Here is a 19,849-nt window from a genome sequence, read left to right as displayed (position 1 = left end):
GCTTTTGGCTCCAAGATCCACTATCTGGAGCCCTTTTAGTTGTTTTAAAGCTTTAGGATCACCTTGTAACTCTGCTTTGTAACATTGCCAGAAAATTCTGTAAAAAGAAAGTTATTCCATATACCTATGTGTGTATGTATGTGTATATATATTTTTTTTTTCATTTGGTTTTGTAAATAAATAAAAATAAAATAAAAAAGTTGTCAGGTGGGAAGGTGGGTAACATTGATCCCCCAAGAGACCCAGCCCTTGGCAATGACCCCTTATGATACCTCTCAGCCTTTACTGCTCCCATTTTGACGCCCAAGGCAATAAAAGTGGGGTGACCCATTGTCTCCACTTACGGTGGCTCCATGTGCTCGGCTAGCTTCCTAGCAGGAGAGCAACACTAGGATGATGTCCCCTCTATGTAACCCTTCGTGCAACGTGGCCAGCTAGATTCCTTCTTGATATAGGGCATGAGGCGACTCTCAGAACGCACTCCCTCTACTTTCTAACACCAGACCTCATGTTTCTTATTTCAGCAAAATAGGAGTGTTTATAGTAAGGGGCGTATCCTGGTACCATGCAGCGCAGTCCTCCGCCTTCCCCTTCGTGAGGCCGCTTTTCAGCCTTTGTATACATAACTACAAGTTAGCCAACCTAATAGAAATTTTAAGGGCCTATTGCCAAATTAGCGAGGCGGAAAAGCGTTCTAGATGGTCCGCGGGTTGAGAAACACTAATAGGGGTGTGACTTCTGACTGACGACATTCTTCCGGCTTGTGGCAGTCACCGGCTTGTCATTTAGAAGTTCCCCGCAGCAGCATCCAGACACTGGTACTCTGCTAGCGTTTGTGGAAGAAGCCGATGACGCATCTCTCACTTGATAAGTTCATTGAAAGAGAAGACGGACCTCAGCTCGTTATTGGCTCAAAACCGGTTCAGACCCTCACACACCCTCCTAGCTTGGCCAATAGAGAGTTAGCTTGAGCAGGATGCGGTGACGCCCGAGAGAAACCGCGAGGGATGGCAGGGACTGCCTGAAAGAAGCACATTGTAAAAAGCCGGCAAGAAAGGAGAATACACGTCTGCTGAGCCCGGGACATTTGAGCCATGATCGCTTCCCACCTACTCGCATACTTCTTCACCGAGCTCAACCATGATCAAGTGCAGAAGGTGAGAACACAGGGAGAGGACTAACGGGGATGTAAGAAGAAAATCTTAAAATAGGTGTTTTAGGAGGGAAGATGCAAAGTGTGCGGGAGGGGGAGGGGCTGTGTTTAGGTTTCTGTTGGAGGTTATAAGTGGCACAATAAAATGTCTGGGATGTGTGAAACTGAACCTCGAAAAGCAGCGGAAGTAGTCGCATAACGCAAAATAATGCCCCTCACACCGTGACGAGGGACGCCCAATATCTTCCATATTTGACAGCTATTCTTTGGGTTTGGACTGAATGGGGGCCTCTTGAAGTGCTGCTCCCCCCCCCCCCCCCCTTCCCCCATGACTGCTCTGAGGCGGGAGAAGGTTTGAGACAGAACATGTCGTGGTGGAATAGCTAAGTATACACCGTGGGATGAGAGGTACAACACGAGAGGTGTTTTGGGTGGGGTTTGGAGGCAGAGGTGATGAAGCCTGAGTCAAGAAACAATGATCGAAAGAGCGTCCTGTGCCACCCTTTGAAATACAAAAGTGTCAGGGGGAGACATTGTTTCATGGTAATACCAGCTACAACAAGGCTGGGGCTCAGATAATGAGTTTATATAGCTGCCAAACCCTTTCATGTGCTGTGTGACCAGTTCAGTCTGTGCTGCTCACCCCTACTCGCACCTCTAAATTTGGCATACTGGAACTAAGACTTAGCCTCGCCCTTCCGTATTATAAACAAGAGCGGACAAACTGCAGCGTACACAGTGGTGTTGAAAGGAAAGTTTTTAGCGCTCACGATAGTATCGTACCAGACGTGGAGCTACTGTGGTCAGTAGAGCAGAGCTATACCAACACCCCCCCCCCTTCCCCTCACCCCCCCTTCCAAAAAAAGAAGAGGGTGTCAGAGTGGAACCAATTCACACATCAGCTCCGAAGGAACTCGACGGGAGCACCCCTTTTGTGAAGATGCTAAGACCACCCATTCACAACTGTATTGGATCCTTCGACCCTCTCGGAAGGAAACTATAGAGAGCGTATGTATCATCGCAGGTGCAAGGGCCTCTCGCCAGCAGCTGCCCTCAGCAGAGGAGAGCAGCTTAATTAATTATGAAGGCCTTACGTGATGTCCGCACCTGCTGTTTTCTACCTCCAATTCTACTTCTCCGAGCCCAAATCCCGGCTTTCTTTCTCTCTGAATCTTAACCTCAAAGGGTCCTCTGGCAAGATACGCCCCTCGGGGAGGAGCCGAGGATGGCGGCAGAACGGTTTCACCATTGCCTGCTAGCAAATCTCCTTTAGGCTCCAGAATCCACGGAGTGGCGCGACACTGTAACCTCTACCGCGTCTCCTCTATAAATAGTTTGCCTCCGAGGGTGACACTGCTGACCTCTACATATCCTTTCTCTCTCGAACAGGGTGAGGGGTCTCTAACGTATTGTGGCATAAGACTATCATCTAGAAACAAATAGGTTACCATTCATATATATATATATATATGGTGTGAGAGGTGCATGCATTTTTTCATTTTGGAATTCGTGCGCTTGACAATTTACTTTTCACTTACCAAAGGGGGAGGCTGCGAGTTCAGATTGCAAATAATAGCATGCCTGAATGAGCTACCGAGAGCTGGCGCGGGGTGAACTAGGAGCATTGGCCACTAGCTATTCTCCCCCGCCCCTCTATAAACTGAGAATTATGTGACATCTAACATTCAGCTCTCAAGTTTCCTAAACGATTACCGGGTACCTCAGCTAGTACATTTTCTTTGCATTCTGGGATGTGTAGTCCTCTTCGGTTCTTTAAATGGGCAGGTACTGCGAACCGGCACTTTTTTTTATTTTGATAGTACCTGCACTTCTCAAGAAAAACGTAATACTTTTAATTGCAGAGTACCGACACTTCTCACTTCTCTATTTTACCACTTCAAGCACTGGTCCTGTTGTTCCCACCACGAATGCAAAGAAGAAACCTGGACTGGGTTAGGTTCCTCCGCATGCATATGGAAAGCGCGAGAGCGGGGTATGGCCTCTGTATTCGAGCTTGCAACTTAAGGCTTAAGGTTTCGTCAGCTTCCTGACCAAGCATTCCAACGAATGGCTTGCGAGTGACTGTCTGCAATGTACACGTGGCTGGAATACATGTCTAACAACCAATATTTTATCGCCGCAGGCTAGTTGTGGAAGTAGTGCCAGTCGGCATTAAGGGTCACAGTCTTTCTCAATAAATATTTTCTTAGTGCCAAGGAAATCACACCACCGCTGGAGTATAGTAATTATTGTGTAATAAGGAAACTCCGTCACCACTGTAGCGCAATATTTTTCTGCAATAAAGAAACGGCATAGTAGTACAGTGATGTATTGTTAATAGAGTCTCGTCAGACGTACGATGCTTTGTAGGTCCTAATAAAACGTCAAATCCTCATTATAGTTTTAGGTACAATGTCGTTATATTTGAAAGGGCAGGACTAAGGGCGTTTTTGTCTGGGGTCGTGGCAGGAAAGTGGTTATTAAATGGAACGGCTTCCCCCTTTTGAGCTTCGGTGTGGTGGCGCGAGCCGCCTTGCAATTTCTCCGTGAGGCCTCTTTAGCTCTCTTCCGAAGATGTGGGTTTTATAGTTGAATTACATACTTAATAGGAGGCTTGAGTTCTAACCCCTGCTTTCCATCTGACCAATGTGTGTGATCTTGGAACAAACACCTCCTGTTTCTGAGTCCTGCTTTCTTTAGCCTACTCAATGGAGAGCGCTTAAAGCAAATCAAGCAGATGAAAGCAAGGAGCCCTAAAGCAACCAATGACAATGATCCCTGCCGACATATTCACATTTTCCAAGCCATTTTCGAATACCGTCGTCTCCGGGTCATTGGCGAGCAGCGCGTGCCTGAGGAGCGCAGCTGTGGTGGGTGTTACATAAGCGCGCGCTGTCTAATCTGAAGATTTAGAGGCGGCGCAGAATGCACGTACTGAATGTAGGCCGCTCGGGAAAGCGAGAGTTTGCGATCCTCAGTGCGCATGTGCGGGGGACTCTCCTGGGTCAGGAGGGACGCTTACCGACAGTATAGCCACAATTTCGCACACAATCGTTTCCACTCGCTCATTCATCCACGGAGTCTGTTTACAAGTGTTTGTTGTTGTCTGAAAACAAAACCAACATAAATACTACATACTATATATACCTTGAATCTCTCTCTTGAAGAGATCGAGAAGAAAAACACATCTAATTTGAAAGGGTGACTTTATACAATAACGACTTTTTATCTGAATGTTGAACAGACAATGCAAGGGTGGCGTGTAGACAAATATATGATGTTTGCAGTTCAGTAAAATGAACACCTGTGGTGTATTTTCCTGGTCAGAAAGAAAAGCTCGGAATTCCCTCCGCATCGCAGTTATCCTATTCAGTGAAGGAAAAAGTTAAAAAATATTTTGCTGTAAATGTACTGCTTTAAGCAATGGTATGCGATTCCTCCCATGTGTAAGCTTTGTAGGTACTTTTTATTTTATTTACGAAAAGCATGTTTTTACTCTTCTTTTGTTGATTTAATACAGTTAATGTTTTGAAAAGTCTCCCTTTGTGTGGTATATGTCCGAATGTGTCTGTATTCTCTGCCATCTCTTTATCTTTCCAACCCTTTGTGTTTCTACCCCCTTCTGTTTCTACCCCTTATGCTTTTAACCATTTGCGTGCAGTGCCTGCCTTCTTGGGCTTTCTTCCGCCTCGCCTCAACCTTAATGCACTGTTTGCAAACGTTTTTGGCCTAATGCAGTGACACGCCACAACACTGCCTTTTTTTCCTGTACTTACCTAGCTTCGTTTCCCTTCGGGCTTTACTAAGAATAGTTCCGCAAATGTTCTAGTTGGCTTTCCTCTGTCTACATAACTCTTGACCACTCTGTATGGCCTCCTTTCCTCACTTGAGCGAATCCCTTCCAGGTGGTACCTGGGGAGCCTCGAAGGGAAGAGAGGAGATACTGATGGAGCTGTCCGCCTTGCGACTCTGCTCAACAGTCTTTCATTCTGGTCATATCACTTTATCTACCCCTCTCTTAAAATGTGTAATATCTTCCGTAAAGCTCTTTTATGCCGATGGCTTAAGTAATGAAACAAAATGGAGACCGAAAGAAAGGCCTTAAAATGGGTAATGTTTTATATTGGTTGATTGAGTGTACTTCTCAATTTGCAGATTAGGATTTTTAGAGTCGTTTTTTTTATCAGTTCTGTTTCCCTCCCACCACACAACACAAGTGCTGCTTTGGTTGCCATGTTGTGTCTGTTTGGTGGATTGTTTCTGCCACGCAGCTGAACGGAATCTCATTGAGTGTTGCTTGTAGCATGTTTTAAGTAGTCGTCCTTCCACTATTGGGCAAAGGAGGGCTGGAAATCTTTCAAAACTTAATCCCTTCAAGATTGTGGTCGTGCTTCCCCTTTTTGATTCCCTATGGTGGAACCTCCCTTTTTGGATTTGCTTCATGGGTTTGTGACTCAAACTGTCAAAAGCCATGAGGAACTTTAAACTTTGCTCCAAGCGACACGCCAAATTTGCGCATCCAGTGTTCGCTGGGTGTTTGTTTCTGTCATACGAGTTTACTGAGGCATAGCTTAGATGTATCAAATCTCTGTGGCCGGTGCTTTTTGTTCAATTTCACCTAAATTCTGGGAACAACATCTTCCTGAAAGTTTCTGCTATTCGATCCATTGCTGGTAGTTGGTTGCAAATGCGAATTACAGGCTTTTGAGCAGTCTCTGAGGATTTGGGCTCATATCTCCTGCTTAATCCACATTAAATTGGCACGTGCCATAAAGGAGGTGTTTTAAAATGCATGTGCTGAGTCGATGAACCAGCTAGACTGGGTTTCCTCAGTTCCTGGCTGCCAATTTTTAGTGGTACAAATGGAGGTGTCCATTCAGATGAACAGCATAATACACGTTATTTGTACTAAACTTCTAGAAAGGTGGAATAGAGGGAAATGTTATATGTGGCAGCAGCTGTGAAGCAGAGCATCATACCAATTACAATTCGGAGCAATTATGCTACCTTGGGAAACCATTGAGAACATACCTTTTTCACTAGCTATTCAGCATCTCGATAGAACCACAATAGTGACTCCCAATGTCTTCATCTCTGCAGAGGGTCTTTGGCAAACCTGTTCACAATAAGTGCCCAAAAATGAAAAAATAATACAACAGGGTAAACGGGAATCACGTTTTGACGCTTTCCTTCTCTCCTGGTGATTTTTGGAGGGGATAATGTTCCTGTTGCAAAGGTGCCGCTCATGTATTGGCTGTGCAATTTGTTATTTATATCATGCACAGCTAAGTCCAAATTCTCACTCCTGAGCGCTATCTTCACCCATATGGCAGTCTTCAGGAACACTACTCACTAGCTTCTTGCTAAGCAAAAGGCCTAATAGATTTGCTGAAGTAGCCCTGTCTCCTCTTCTCTCTCACAATACTGTCTAGGTCTCCTCCATCCAGCTTCAGGAATGTCAGCAATACACTTTTACTTTCTGGGAGGAAACAAAACCCACCTCCATTTTCAGCAACTAACAGACTTAGGATATCTGAAATGGATGCCACACGCCTCCATTACTCTGGCGTGCTTACACACATGTATGTACCTCACAGGGTACACACAGAAATACCCACAACACACACTTGGGATGTTTGCACTAGAAGTTAGGTAAGCACATCCATGTACATTTCCACTCACATGTGCTAAAATACCTGCACTCCAGTAATGCAGATTTAAAAGGAGTGGTCACAACTTTGGATTCACAAAACAATGTACAGTGCTGTTCTATGAACTAAACCCACAACGGGGACTGTAGTCCACTGCATGAATGATGACATGCTAGGTGTGTCCCTCCAGGTTACAGGACAAGTCCAGGTCCTTACTCATGACAAGGAACAGGTATAGGCCTCTGTATGCATTGTATATTAGCATGGCGCTAGGACCAAAAGTCAGGATAGCAGCTACATGCAGTTGGGCACTGAGGGTGGGGGAACACAAGTGTACACCATCCAGGGTAATCCAATTAATGCTGAGCATGGATTTTTTTTCCAGATACCCCGTGTTATTCTAGCTTTATTTTGGGTGAGAATAAAGTTTCACAGAAGCAGCGGTTGAAACTAGAGTATGATTTGTGAATCACTGAATGAACGCAGGAAACTTATTAATACAGATATATTTTTTTACCTTAAGTTATAGACTGGGAATTCTTGTTTTTCCCCTTTTTTCCCTCAGTTTGGCTCTGGACAACTTATAGTAGTAAGAAGCAGCTAGGTGTGGCGTCTACCTTTTTACTGGATGGATTTTTCAGCTGGTAAAAGTGGGTCAGGAGTTCCTGCAAATGGTAAATCTGGGCGGAGGAACACCAGGCCAGTCATGTTCATGTGGGAGATATCCCACCTGTGGACTCCCCTCAGGCCAACTCTTAATTGTCCCTAAAGAAACTAAGGAGTTGTGTCAAGGTATTTCTGTATTTACTATAATGATATAAACTATCACTCCATTGTGTGTGTGTTTTTTTTTTTTTTTTTTTTTCGTGATTTTTTTTTTTTTTTCTGGTAAAAATAAACTTTGATTTAGTTTTTTGTTGCAGGAAAAATGTAAAAAGAAAGTTTTTTTATTTTTTTTATTTTTATTTTTTTTCTTAAAACAACTGAAATAACCAGCCTTTGCTTATTGCTTATATAACTTGCTTTACCTGGAGCACCTGCTCTCTCTGAGTTTGCGTATCCTCCCAAGGGCGCATTGGCTTGTGTTGTGGGTCAACATTAATCGTTGACACTGACGTAATACAGGCTATGCCCCTTCTCAGTCTGTGTTGCATTAAAGAAAACTGGATTTGCATGTATGCTGTTGAATATGTTCAGCCTGCGCTATTTAATGAATCACTTGGTTGGATCTAGGGTGGGGGGTATTGGAGAGGGGCATGAGTCGCATGAACAATGCTCTGGACCACAGATGTGCAGAGTGCGACCTGCTCTTCCCATGCACAAGGGGTCACAGATCTGTTAGTAGAAGCTAAAGCATATGCTATAAGGTGACTAATTAATTAACCAACTTCATTTACTCAGGAAGAGTAAGCTGTCTAGGAATGATCTTAAAGATCTGCCCTCTTACATGTATGGAAGAAGGAGTTGGGGCGGTACTCTTGCGACTGATCTACCTGACACCTTTCTAGCTCCTTAAAAAGATACCCAGCCCTTTGTTGAACAAGGCTTACCACCAAGGGCAAAAATATAAACACATCTCACCAACTAATCAATCTTCATTGACTAATGGTGGAGTAAAATGGACGTCTTATCTCTGTGACAAAATCCTGCTAGCTGGACGGCTGTTTGTTCTAAAAGAAGGACACTACAGAGGTTCGAAATTTCTTTGGTCTCCTAAGTCTAATTGGTTTATTCCAACTTCAACTGGAATTTATACAGTAAGCACGGATACAACGAGGTGCAGTATTAAACATATCATTCCGATTTCCACACTTTGGACTCGAAGATAACAGGAAAACAAGTATAATGTAGCGTTATTTGGAGGCGACCTCGCAAAAATCATCACGGTGGGTGTTAAGTGTAGCAATTACGGATAAACTCGGAATCCTGTTGATTCTCGATGATCTTGTGACAACACTGTAAAATTGCCTGCCAGATATTCTGCTCCTGTTGTGGCTTATTGCATTCCATTAGTGATTGAAAGATAGCTCTCTAATTCGACTTTGTTAGGTTGCACTTAACAGATACTGTATTAAATGCACATTTTACTAGCAAGCGCTTTTCACTGCTACGTTCATAACCAACGCCAAAACCTGTACACCCAGATCTAATACCAAATCTCCTTTCCTTACAGCAGCTGTACCACACCTTACACCATGGCTGCCCAAGCCTTCTTTACATGCATGATGCCAAGGCTGGTCTGCTATTGAAATAGGACATCAATCGAAAGTGTTTTTATCTAGGACTTGTATGTAGAGTTACGAGGTCCCTCTAGGTCACCAAGGACACATTGCTGCAGATCTGGGTTATGTTTTTGATGGTTTAATGCATTCTGGGAGCTGTAGCCACATTTGTTCACCTATCTTGATCCCAATGAACTAACACACCTTCAAACTGATTTGTAAATGAAAAGCTTAAGACTAGAATATTGTGGTGTTGGTGACAATTAGACATCTGTTAACCTTTCCACATGTGGTTGAATGTACGAGGCAAATATTTTCATGATAGCCTTAAGGTCACCAAACTCTAAAGCTAAGGTGAGTTAGGGTCTGTCATTGAGCGAGGCCTTGAGTAGATGTAATGTTACATTGAAGAGCGCTGCACACCTGCCGTAGACAGGTGGACTTTCTGTAGATCCTGCGACTTCATCGATGCAGCCCCTTGTTTGGCAGCTAGCAGGGACTGACTAGGGTATTTAAAGAAAGACTGACTTTCGGGAACCTGTTTGAGGAATTACACATGTTGAGAGCGATGCCATACTTTTAAACTTTTTAATGAGAATGGTCTAAGAAGCCCACAGTCATGCTAATAGTAGGTTTTCAATGTAGCTCATTGCTTAATTAGTTTAATCTATAAATACACAGGTGCAAAGCTTTTCTTAGTCGCTCGCTGCCAGTGGTGTAGAATGTCGGGGTTGCTGAATACCAAGGGGAGAAACACAGGGCTCCACACCTGCTAGGTGTTTAGGGTAGGGGTGGGGCTTGGTCTTATGCAGAGGTGATGGTGGGGCGGGTGGGGGGGGGGGGTTATCAATTCCTCAGCCACTTGTAATTTTCACCCTCAAAGTCTGCCTGGGTGTGGGAAAGGGACTCTCCATGTACTTGGAGGGGGAGGGCCCTGCAGTTTTGTTATGCCCTGGTTTTGTTTCCGCCACATGCCTCTCCCACCCCTACACACACACACACACACACACACACTTCCTCTCCATCTCACTAATGTCGGTTATTTTTCACCCCTTAGTTCACACTCTGTCACTTTGTTTTTCGTTCAATACCATCCTCTTCCTTTCTCCACTTTTATGGATTTCTCTCTCTTGTCAAAATCTGCTGATGAAAAATAACTCGGCTATCTCCTCCCCCCACCCAAAACAAAAAATGCGTTGCTGCCCACCGCGTGGACGTTTTGTACCAGAAGATAGTTGTCATAGTGTGAGAAAGTAGCCTCTTTCTAGCCTTGTTACCCCCACATTTGGCCTGTTTGTGAGTGTATGTCCGGGTGTTTTCACTGTCTCACTGGGATCCTGCTAGCCAGGGCCCAGTGCTCATAGTGAAAACCCTATGTTTTCAGTATGTTTGTTATGTGTCACTGGGACCCTGCTAGTCAGGACCCCAGTGCTCATAAGTTTGTGGCCTATATGTATGTGTTCCCTGTGTTGTGCCTAACTGTCTCACTGAGGCTCTGCTAATCAGAACCTCAGTGGTTATGCTCTCTCATTTCTTTCAAATTGTCACTAACAGGCTAGTGACCAATTTTACCAATTTACATTGGCTTACTGGAACACCCTTATAATTCCCTAGTATATGGTACTGAGGTACCCAGGGTATTGGGGTTCCAGGAGATCCCTATGGGCTGCAGCATTTCTTTTGCCACCCATAGGGAGCTCTGACAATTCTTACACAGGCCTGCCACTGCAGCCTGAGTGAAATAACGTCCACGTTATTTCACAGCCATTTTACACTGCACTTAAGTAACTTATAAGTCACCTATATGTCTAACCTTTACCTGGTAAAGGTTTGGTGCAAAGTTACTTAGTGTGAGGGCACCCTGGCACTAGCCAAGGTGCCCCCACATTGTTCAGGGCCAATTCCCTGAACTTTGTGAGTGCGGGGACACCATTACACGCGTGCACTACATATAGGTCAATACCTATATGTAGCTTCACAATGGTAACTCCGAATATGGCCATGTAACATGTCTAAGATCATGGAATTGCCCCCTCTATGCCATCCTGGCATTGTTGGCACAATTCCATGACCCCAGTGGTCTGTAGCACAGACCCTGGTACTGCCAAACTGCCTTTCCTGGAGTTTCACTGCAGCTGCTGCTGCTGCCAACCCCTCAGACAGGTTTCTGCCCCCCTGGGGTCAAGCCAGGCTTGTCCCAGGATGGCAGAACAAAGGACTTCCTCTGAGAGAAGGTGTTACACCCTCTCCCTTTGGAAAATGGTGTGAAGGCAGGGGAGGAGTAGCCTCCCCCAGCCTCTGGAAATGCTTTCTTGGTCACAGATGTGCCCAATTCTGCATAAGCCAGTCTACACCGGTTCAGGGACCCCTTAGCCCTGCTCTGGCGCGAAACTGGACAAAGGAAAGGGGAGTGACCACTCTCCTGACCTGCACCTCCCCTGGGAGGTGTCCAGAGCTCCTCCAGTGTGCTCCAGACCTCTGCCATCTTGGAAACAGAGGTGCTGCTGGCACACTGGACTGCTCTGAGTGGCCAGTGCCACCAGGTGACGTCAGAGACTCCTTCTGATAGGCTCCTTCAGGTGTTGGTAGCCTATCCTCTCTCCTAAGTAGCCAAACCCTCTTTTCTGGCTATTTAGGGTCTCTGTCTCTGGGGAAACTTTAGATAACGAATGCAAGAGCTCATCCGAGTTCCTCTGCATCTCTCTCTTCACCTTCTGCCAAGGAATCGACTGCTGACCGCGCTGGAAGCCTGCAAACCTGCAACAAAGTAGCAAAGACGACTACTGCAACTCTGTAACGCTGATCCTGCCGCCTTCTCGACTGTTTTCCTGGTGGTGCATGCTGTGGGGGTAGTCTGCCTCCTCTCTGCACTAGAAGCTCCGAAGAAATCTCCTGTGGGTCGACGGAATCTTCCCCCTGCAACCGCAGGCACCAAAAAGCTGCATTACTGGTCCCTTGGGTCTCCTCTCAGCACGGCGAGCGAGGTCCCTCGAATCCAGCAACTCTGTCCAAGTGACTCCCACAGTCCAGTGACTCTTCAGTCCAAGTTTGGTGGAGGTAAGTCCTTGCCTCACCTCGCTAGACTGCATTGCTGGGAACCGCGACTTTTGCAGCTACTCCGGCCCCTGTGCACTTCCGGCGGAAATCCTTTGTGCACAGCCAAGCCTGGGTCCACGGCACTCTAACCTGCATTGCACGACTTTCTAAGTTGGTGTCCGGCGACGTGGGACTCCTTTGTGCGACTTCGGGTGAGCACTGTTTCACGCATCCTCGTAGTGCCTGTTTCTGGCACTTCTCCGGGTGCTACCTCCTGCTAAGAGGGCTCCTTGTCTTGCTCGACGTCCCCTCTACCTCCTGGTCCAATTTGCGACCTCCTGGTCCCTCCTGGGCCACAGCAGCATCCAAAAATGCTAACCGCGCGATTTGCAGCTAGCAAGGCTTGTTGGCGTTCTTTCGGCGGGATAACACTTCTGCACGACTCTCCACGGCGAGAGGGATCCGTCCACCAAAGGGGAAGTCTCTAGCCCTTTTCGTTCCTGCAGAAACCTCAGCTTCTTCTGTCCAGTAGAAGCTTCTTTGCACCCACAGCTGGCATTTCCTGGGCATCTGCCCATCTCCGACTTGCTTGTGACTTTTGGACTTGGTCCCCTTGTTCCACAGGTACCCTAGATTGGAAATCCATTGTTGTTGCATTGTTGGTTTGTGTCTTTCCTGCATTATTCCTCTAACACAACTTCTTTGTCCTTAGGGGAACTTTAGTGCACTTTGCACTCTCTTTTCAGGGTCTTGGGGAGGGTTATTTTTCTAACTCTCACTATTTTCTACTAGTCCCAGCGACCCTCTACAAGGTCACATAGGTTTGGGGTCCATTCGTGGTTCGCATTCCACTTTTGGAGTATATGGTTTGTGTTGCCCCTATCCCTATGTTTCCCCATTGCATCCTATTGTAACTATACATTGTTTGCACTGTTTTCTAAGACTATACTGCATATTTTTGGTATTGTGTACATATATCTTGTGTATATTTCCTATCCTCTCACTGAGGGTACACTCTAAGATACTTTGGCATATTGTCATAAAAATAAAGTACCTTTATTTTTAGTATAACTGTGTATTGTGTTTTCTTATGATATTGTGCATATGACACTAAGTGGTACTGTAGTAGCTTCACACGTCTCCTAGTTCAGCCTAAGCTGCTAGACACCCTATACACTAATAAGGGATAACTGGGCCTGGTGCAAGGTGCAAGTACCCCTTGGTACTCACTACAAGCCAGTCCAGCCTCCTACACATAGTAGCCTAAAAAATTGTATCTTAAATATAGCTTGTAAAATATCACCATATTGGTGTTAACATTAGAAACCCCGCACGAAAGGGGAAGACACTTTTTTGTAAACTGCATTCAAGGTACAATATTTATGTTGGGGAGTATTTCTGTATATGATATTCTGGAATGCAACCTTGGCACAAATTAAGCACTGCATGTGTGCAGCTGTATACCGGGACGTCCATATTACGGGGCCTAAACCTTGAGGAAGGGCAATATGGTTGCAGATGGGGACCAGAATGCTGAGACAAAAGATTTACCAAAAGCCGAGTGTGGGTTTACTACACTCCATGTGGTGCCCCTGATAGAACTGTGACGAAGGATGCGGGGGAGATTAATTGTGCTTGGTCTTGCCCTGCCCTGAAATGACGTTGATCGCTTACGTGTAGACTGTTAGCTGGTTTAGTTACACGTTCCGAACACTCCTTTTGCCTCACGGTGGGAAGTCTGTGCGCGGTAGTCGATGACCAACCCATTACTGGAACGTGTGACTCACTGGAGTTTACAGAGCGGACAAAGGCGCGCTGACGGGCTGTGGCGGAGAGGAAGCCGGTTAACCCCTTCAGGAGTGATCAGCGCAAGACCATATTAAAACCTGATTGACTTCTTATTAGGGCCTAGGAGCGCGAGTTTCAGGCACATGCTCTTTTTTTCTATCTCGCTTTAGACAAACGAGCGTCTCCTCGTGCCACGCCCTCGTTAAGGGCTCTTACTGTGGTGATAACAGGCGGACTTTAATGTTTAACTCAACAGTGAAAGTGTCCCTCCCGTCCACACCACCGTGAGTCGTTGTTTTCTCAATTTAATTTGTCATCTTTCTTCAGAGTTTGCAGGTTTCGCCTCTCGACTGGTGTCTGTCGAGGTGGATATCGGATTGGGTGAAAGGGGGAGAGAGGGTTTTGTGGGAGGAGAGACGCCACTTTGGGTCCTGAACACTGGTCCCCTTGGTTTGTGGCAGATGAAATGGGCTGCTAGCTCTGGCCAGTACGTCCGTACATGCCTATTGAGGGAATTGTGTGTGCGGAGAGCTTTGGATGCCCGTCCTCCCCGTACAAGGTCGGGTTGGGAACAAAGTTGGGCCTGGGCACCGAAAGAAAAAGTGGCCCACATTTGTGTGTAATGACCTTTAATGGAACGTTGCTTAGTATCCGGAGTAATGTTGGGAGAAATGTCTGATAAATTAAGCTTTCCAGGCTTGTGCGGTCAGTAGCACTGACCAAGACTAGACACATCATTATTCCACTGCAGCTTACCCACAGGTCTCCTCCCCTGATCCCCAGGCCTTTGCCTTTCCCAACCTCCGGTGCTTGAGTTGGTTCATCACCTATTGGTCTCTTACTCTGTGCCTCCCGCCCACCCAAAGATCCTCAATGTCCTGTATTATTCCAGGCCATGCATCAAAGGATAACGTGCATCTTTCATGTCTGGAGGCTTCTATTCACACTCAAGGTAGCAGGGGTCTTCCTCTTTTGGCTGTCATTCAGGAGCCTCTCTGCAAGCAATTTCTTTGGGGATTGCATACAGCTTGTTTCATGATTCCTTGTGTATAGTGGAGATATTTTTTTAAAAATCTGGATGCTACATGAATTCACTCCGTGTGTGTGTGTGTGTCTCTCTCTCTCCATTTGTTACTTGCTGTATTCACTTCTCTCATTCTTGCTCATAGTTTTTTTTTTTTTTTGCTCCTCTCTTGGCTTCCTTCTCACTTTTTGCCCCTCTCTCTAGTTCCCCATCTTTCTCTCATATTTTACTTATTTTCCTCAACTTGGTGTCTCATTCTGCCAATGTCTTTCACTCAGTCTCTGTCATTTCTATCTTTCTCCGTCTACAAATCCCCTTCTGACCCCCTGACTCCTGTCTCTCCTGTAGGCTGATCTCTCTTGCTATTGTATCTCCTGTAATTTGTATCTCTCCTTGAAGTTGTATTTCATTCATTGCCTTGCAAAAGTTCTTTTTTTTCCCCCCCGTCTTGTTCTCTCGTCAGCGAATTTCCCTCTGACCCTTGAATTCCTTTGCACTATACCTAATGTTATTTTCTTATGTGCCCTCTTTATTACTTTGCTACAGACAGTAACAGAGTCCTCCTGTGTCCGGGTCAGTATTTAAACCAAAGCAGAATCCACAGGGGGGGATTTCCTCTACCGTTCCATCCCTTGTATGAAGGAAATTCCATGGAGGATGGTACTCTAAATTTATCACTATTTCCTAGAATACCAACCTCAAAACTAAGCCCTACTATGAGAGAGGGAATTAGGATAGTGCATGTGAGGTAGTGACCATCCTTTCTTTTTTATCATGGGCCAGAAAAGTTTGGCACCCTCATCTGCCCTCCTCTTCACCTCTTCTTCGTCATGTTTTTATATAGTGCAAACTCTACCCATAGGTATTGAAGCGCCTTACATGGCATGAGTTACATTGCACAGGAACGCATTCATTTTTCATTAGGCATGGGGAGACCACGTGATTTGCCCAGGATCACAGGGTGTTGAGTAACACAGAGACTCCAACATGGTTCTTAAGTTCCAAAATCAGCAGCTCTGGCCATTATGCTACATCTACTACCACTACGCTGTCTCCCTATTTCATTTTTGTTTTCCAGCCTTATCTTCAGCAATTTATGCCCTTATCTTCACTGTCTTTCATCCGTTCTTCTCCGTAATCTCTCCCCCACTCAATCTGTCTGCATCTCCAGCATTCTTATCCTCTCTCCTCTACCTTTCCATTCTTCGCTCCCTTGATTTCCTTTTACTCTTCCCATATTTTAGTAATTCTTCTCCTCTCTGCTGTCTCACTTACCCTTTATCTCCTCTCTCCATTACGCTCCTCACTCAATCCATTTTGTTACTCTCCTGCCATGTCTATTCTCGCATACCTCTAATCTGTCCCAGAATTACCGGTTTTCACAGTAAAGTTTAAAAAAAAAAATAGTTTTTTTTTTTTCTTTTGCTTGTTTTGGTTGTTTGCTTTTTTTCTCCTTTTTTCATTCAATGGTGAACAGGAGTCTCCTTCCAATTTTAAGGTAACAAGGTGGCAGCTGGAGTTCGTCTGTCTGCTGCTGGACACAAACATAAAGCCTCTTAGATGGCCACCACTCGGAATCTGTCTCCCTGCACAGCCCCCTTTTACCCAACCCTCAGTTACCATTAGTGCTTGCTGTGATGCTCAAAAAGAGCACAGACACTCCGGGTGGCCTCACTGTCCTGAGAGACTGTAGACGGGAGGAGACCTACCACATGCTGTGCCTGTTCCATTGTGCCCATTGTCCTGCTGCTCATGACAATGAGCCAGCCATTCTCTGTACTTGGTGATAATGAGCTCTAAACTTCATTTTATGTCTGCAGCAGCAAAAAAAAAACAAGAATTTGCAATGCACCGGGTCTTGCATTTGCTCGAGTTAGAGCTATTTGTGTTGTAATTCTTACCCTGACTTTTCATGCCACAAAATTTACAAGGAAAAAAAAAACAGAGTGATCGCGTTATGTAAAATGCAGCGCGATCGCACTGAAATTGAAAACTGAAAAACCGAGCATGATTGCACTATGTAAACCCCAGCGCGATCGCGCTGTGTGGAAAATAAAAAGATAAAGTAGTCTGGAACCCATGCTGAAACCATCAAGCCTCGATTGGATTCAGTAGTTTACTGGTGCTGTGTAGGTGGGCTCAACACCGGAAAAGGCATAACGTATGCATGCCATTCACAAATGAAAGCAAGCAGATTTTAAAAGAAAAGCCCACAAACCAATGAATGTGACTGACGTGACATGGGTGTGGTTAGAAGCCCAAAGAGAGATTACAGCATGGGACGAGCGCTTTGCGCTCGCCCATTAAAAAGGCCCACCAGCTGGCCTTTGCTTCAGGCCCCTTGGGTAGTGGCCAATTGCCCACCTTGCCAATCCGATGCTTTCTCTGTACTGGGATGTTTAAAATATAAGCTGATATAAGTGGGAAAGTGAAAACCCTTGGCTGATGCAAAGTTAGTGTTCCTCAGAAAATAATTCTATACTTTGGATCAGACTGAACTTCTGGGGTGTGTTGCAGTGTGTATTTGTTCTGATGTCAGTAAAATGTGATGGTGCACCCCGCCAGGGCCACTGAAATTATGCAGCCGAAGAGGACCAAATTACATGACTGGGTTGATTAAATTATGTAGCAAGAAAAAAAATGTGGCAGAATTTGTGATAGTATTGCTTTGTTATTCTGATATCTGTATGCATGGTAACACTGCCTGGGTGATGATTATGTTGCAAATCCATAATTATGTGGAAAATGCAACAGAATGTCGTAATTCCAGTGGCCCTGAGTAAAGTGCCTTTGTTGAGCCCTTGCTCAAGAGCACACGTTGTGTTGGAGTCAAGACTTGATTGGGCATCTGAGCTACACTGTGCCTTTGGTCCTAACATTATGTAATGAGCCTCTGGCAGACATCACGGTGTATACTGCAGGTGGTGACTGGCGGCAGTGGGATGGATGGGTGTGAGCCCTTACTCTATTTGTTTCAGGATTGTTCTGAAACCGAATAGCGACCAAATGTGTCCCCTCAATTCCCTGTAGCTGAAATAATAATAATATATTTTTTTTCTACTTTATTTGTATATCGCAGCACTAAACAATTGCTTGTGCTCCTGGTGCTGTTTAGGTCTTGGTTGCAGTTGTCTATAAATGGTGGCATTCGCCTCTTGAGTCAATGTCCTAGTTGTTAACCATTTTTTGGCTTTTCTTTGTGTTAGTGTGTTTGGTTTGTATGTGGTTTGAGGGTGACACTCTTGGAGAGTGCTATGAATGGGTAATGCCAGATTTTGCAACTCCACAGTCCCCTTTAGCATGAATCCCACAGGGACCCTGGCTTCCATTCAAGCTTACTTCCTCTTCCCAAAAGTGTGGTAAGGTACTGCACACCATAACTAGTGCAGCAAGGGAAATAAAGAGTTTACTATTTTAGAAATAGGCTTTGTAGCCTGTCACCTGGTGAGGGACCACTAATGGCAACTCTTTGAAGGTTAAACTAGCTGTGGTGTCACTTTCCATGCCTGTTTATGGTCTGGTGTTTCATTAATGCAATATCACTAGGACATGGTGTTAGAAATTACAATAGCCTTCAGTTTTGCAGATTAAGTTTGCAACTAGACCTTATCAGCCCTTTTCTGTTGGATCAGATGTTATAAGAGTGACTGTTACCACCTTTGCAATACACATTATTTTGTAATATGAGCTTATTCCCCATTCCAGAATAGTCGCTTGAGTTTACAACCCTGGCTCAGTTTTGCAGCACTACTACTTTGGGCAGCAGACGACGTTGTGACTTTATTTTCTTGGCCATTGAACTAACTTACATCACCCAGAAGGAGGAAGGTGGACACACTTTACAAGTGACTGGATATTCCAGGGCATTGGAGATCTAGAGGGAAACATCAGTTTTGATCTCAGCAGAGGTTGCCATTTGACTGGCAGATGATACCCCATCGTCGGGACAAAGATACGACTGACTTGCCGTAGAGAGGCACTTCCGATTAGAAGAACCTTCAAGCATAGAAGATGGCTTTGTCGGTTAAGTATGTGGGGATGAATTTGATGCATGCAGCAAAGGGTAGTCTGTGTGAAGATCAAATAACCGTGGTGATGAGTTGTTTTTTAATTTTACATGTCGAGTGATCTGGTCTCCACTTAGTGTTACAAAGAGATATTCAGAGATTGCCAGTTCTTGGACACATTTATGAAGTCCTGTTACACGAGGAACTTTATAGCTCTTCAGTGTAACAGCTGGAATTTGCATGTTTTTAATTTGGTTTAAACTGAGTTCATTGTGGTTAAGGAGGAGTCCAAATAGAAGCTTAGTGGTTTGTTTGCTTCACCCTAGCTGGCAATGTTTCTGTTATGTGAAGTATGCTGTTTTGCGCAGCCTGCTTAATATTTGTTCTTCCCGAAGCAACTGTGGTTGTACAAAGCTATGAACTCCATTTCCTCTGGGTGCTCAGAGATAAAAACGTGACTGGATTAAATTCATGTTTTAAAGTGAATTTAAAAAAAAGATCAGATTAGGCAGGAAGATGCTTTGCAAAAGACTGAAGTTTTGAAATCCTGACAGTTTATATTTAGAAATCTATGTACCCCAAAACTAACTATGGCCACACATTTTGGTTTTTATGTAGAATACCGCTAAATGGTTAGTATCCCATTTTAGTAAGTAACCAGAGTAGTTTGATTGTGACAAAATAGCTCTTTTTCCACGGTGATTCTTTGTTGCTTTGAAGGTAAAGACATTCAGGTAATATTACTGACATCTTGTTCTGAAGATGCAGGTTCAGTCGTTGTCCAGCCAACAAAGCATTCCTCCCAGAGCATGAGGCAATATCACATTTTTTCTGTTTCACCTGTAACCATTGCCTGCTTCCCTTATGTTTTTTTCATCTTTTTCCAAAGGGTCACAATCTGCTCCTCCTTTGGCTGATGTATTGGGCAGAATGACCATTGAGGATGGGTCGTGGTTGATCTTTTTAAG

General features: G+C 44.9%; 1 protein-coding gene across 1 annotated transcript in view; it reads left to right on the top strand.

Moving 5' to 3' along the window:
* The first annotated feature begins 963 nt into the window (after positions 1 to 963).
* HK2 (hexokinase 2) overlaps positions 964 to 19,849 on the top strand; it is a 155,770-nt gene continuing 136,884 nt past the window's right edge. Inside the window, exon 1 of the mRNA XM_069214099.1 lies at positions 964 to 1,157. Coding sequence (XP_069070200.1) covers positions 1,095 to 1,157 — 63 coding nt within the window. The 5' untranslated portion in view covers positions 964 to 1,094. The remainder of the gene's footprint in view (positions 1,158 to 19,849) is intronic.

Source organism: Pleurodeles waltl, chromosome 11, assembly GCF_031143425.1.
Source record: "Pleurodeles waltl isolate 20211129_DDA chromosome 11, aPleWal1.hap1.20221129, whole genome shotgun sequence".
Lineage (NCBI taxonomy): Eukaryota > Metazoa > Chordata > Amphibia > Caudata > Salamandridae > Pleurodeles > Pleurodeles waltl.
Note: the sequence above shows the minus strand (reverse complement) of the source record. Positions and strands in the feature narration are given on the sequence as shown.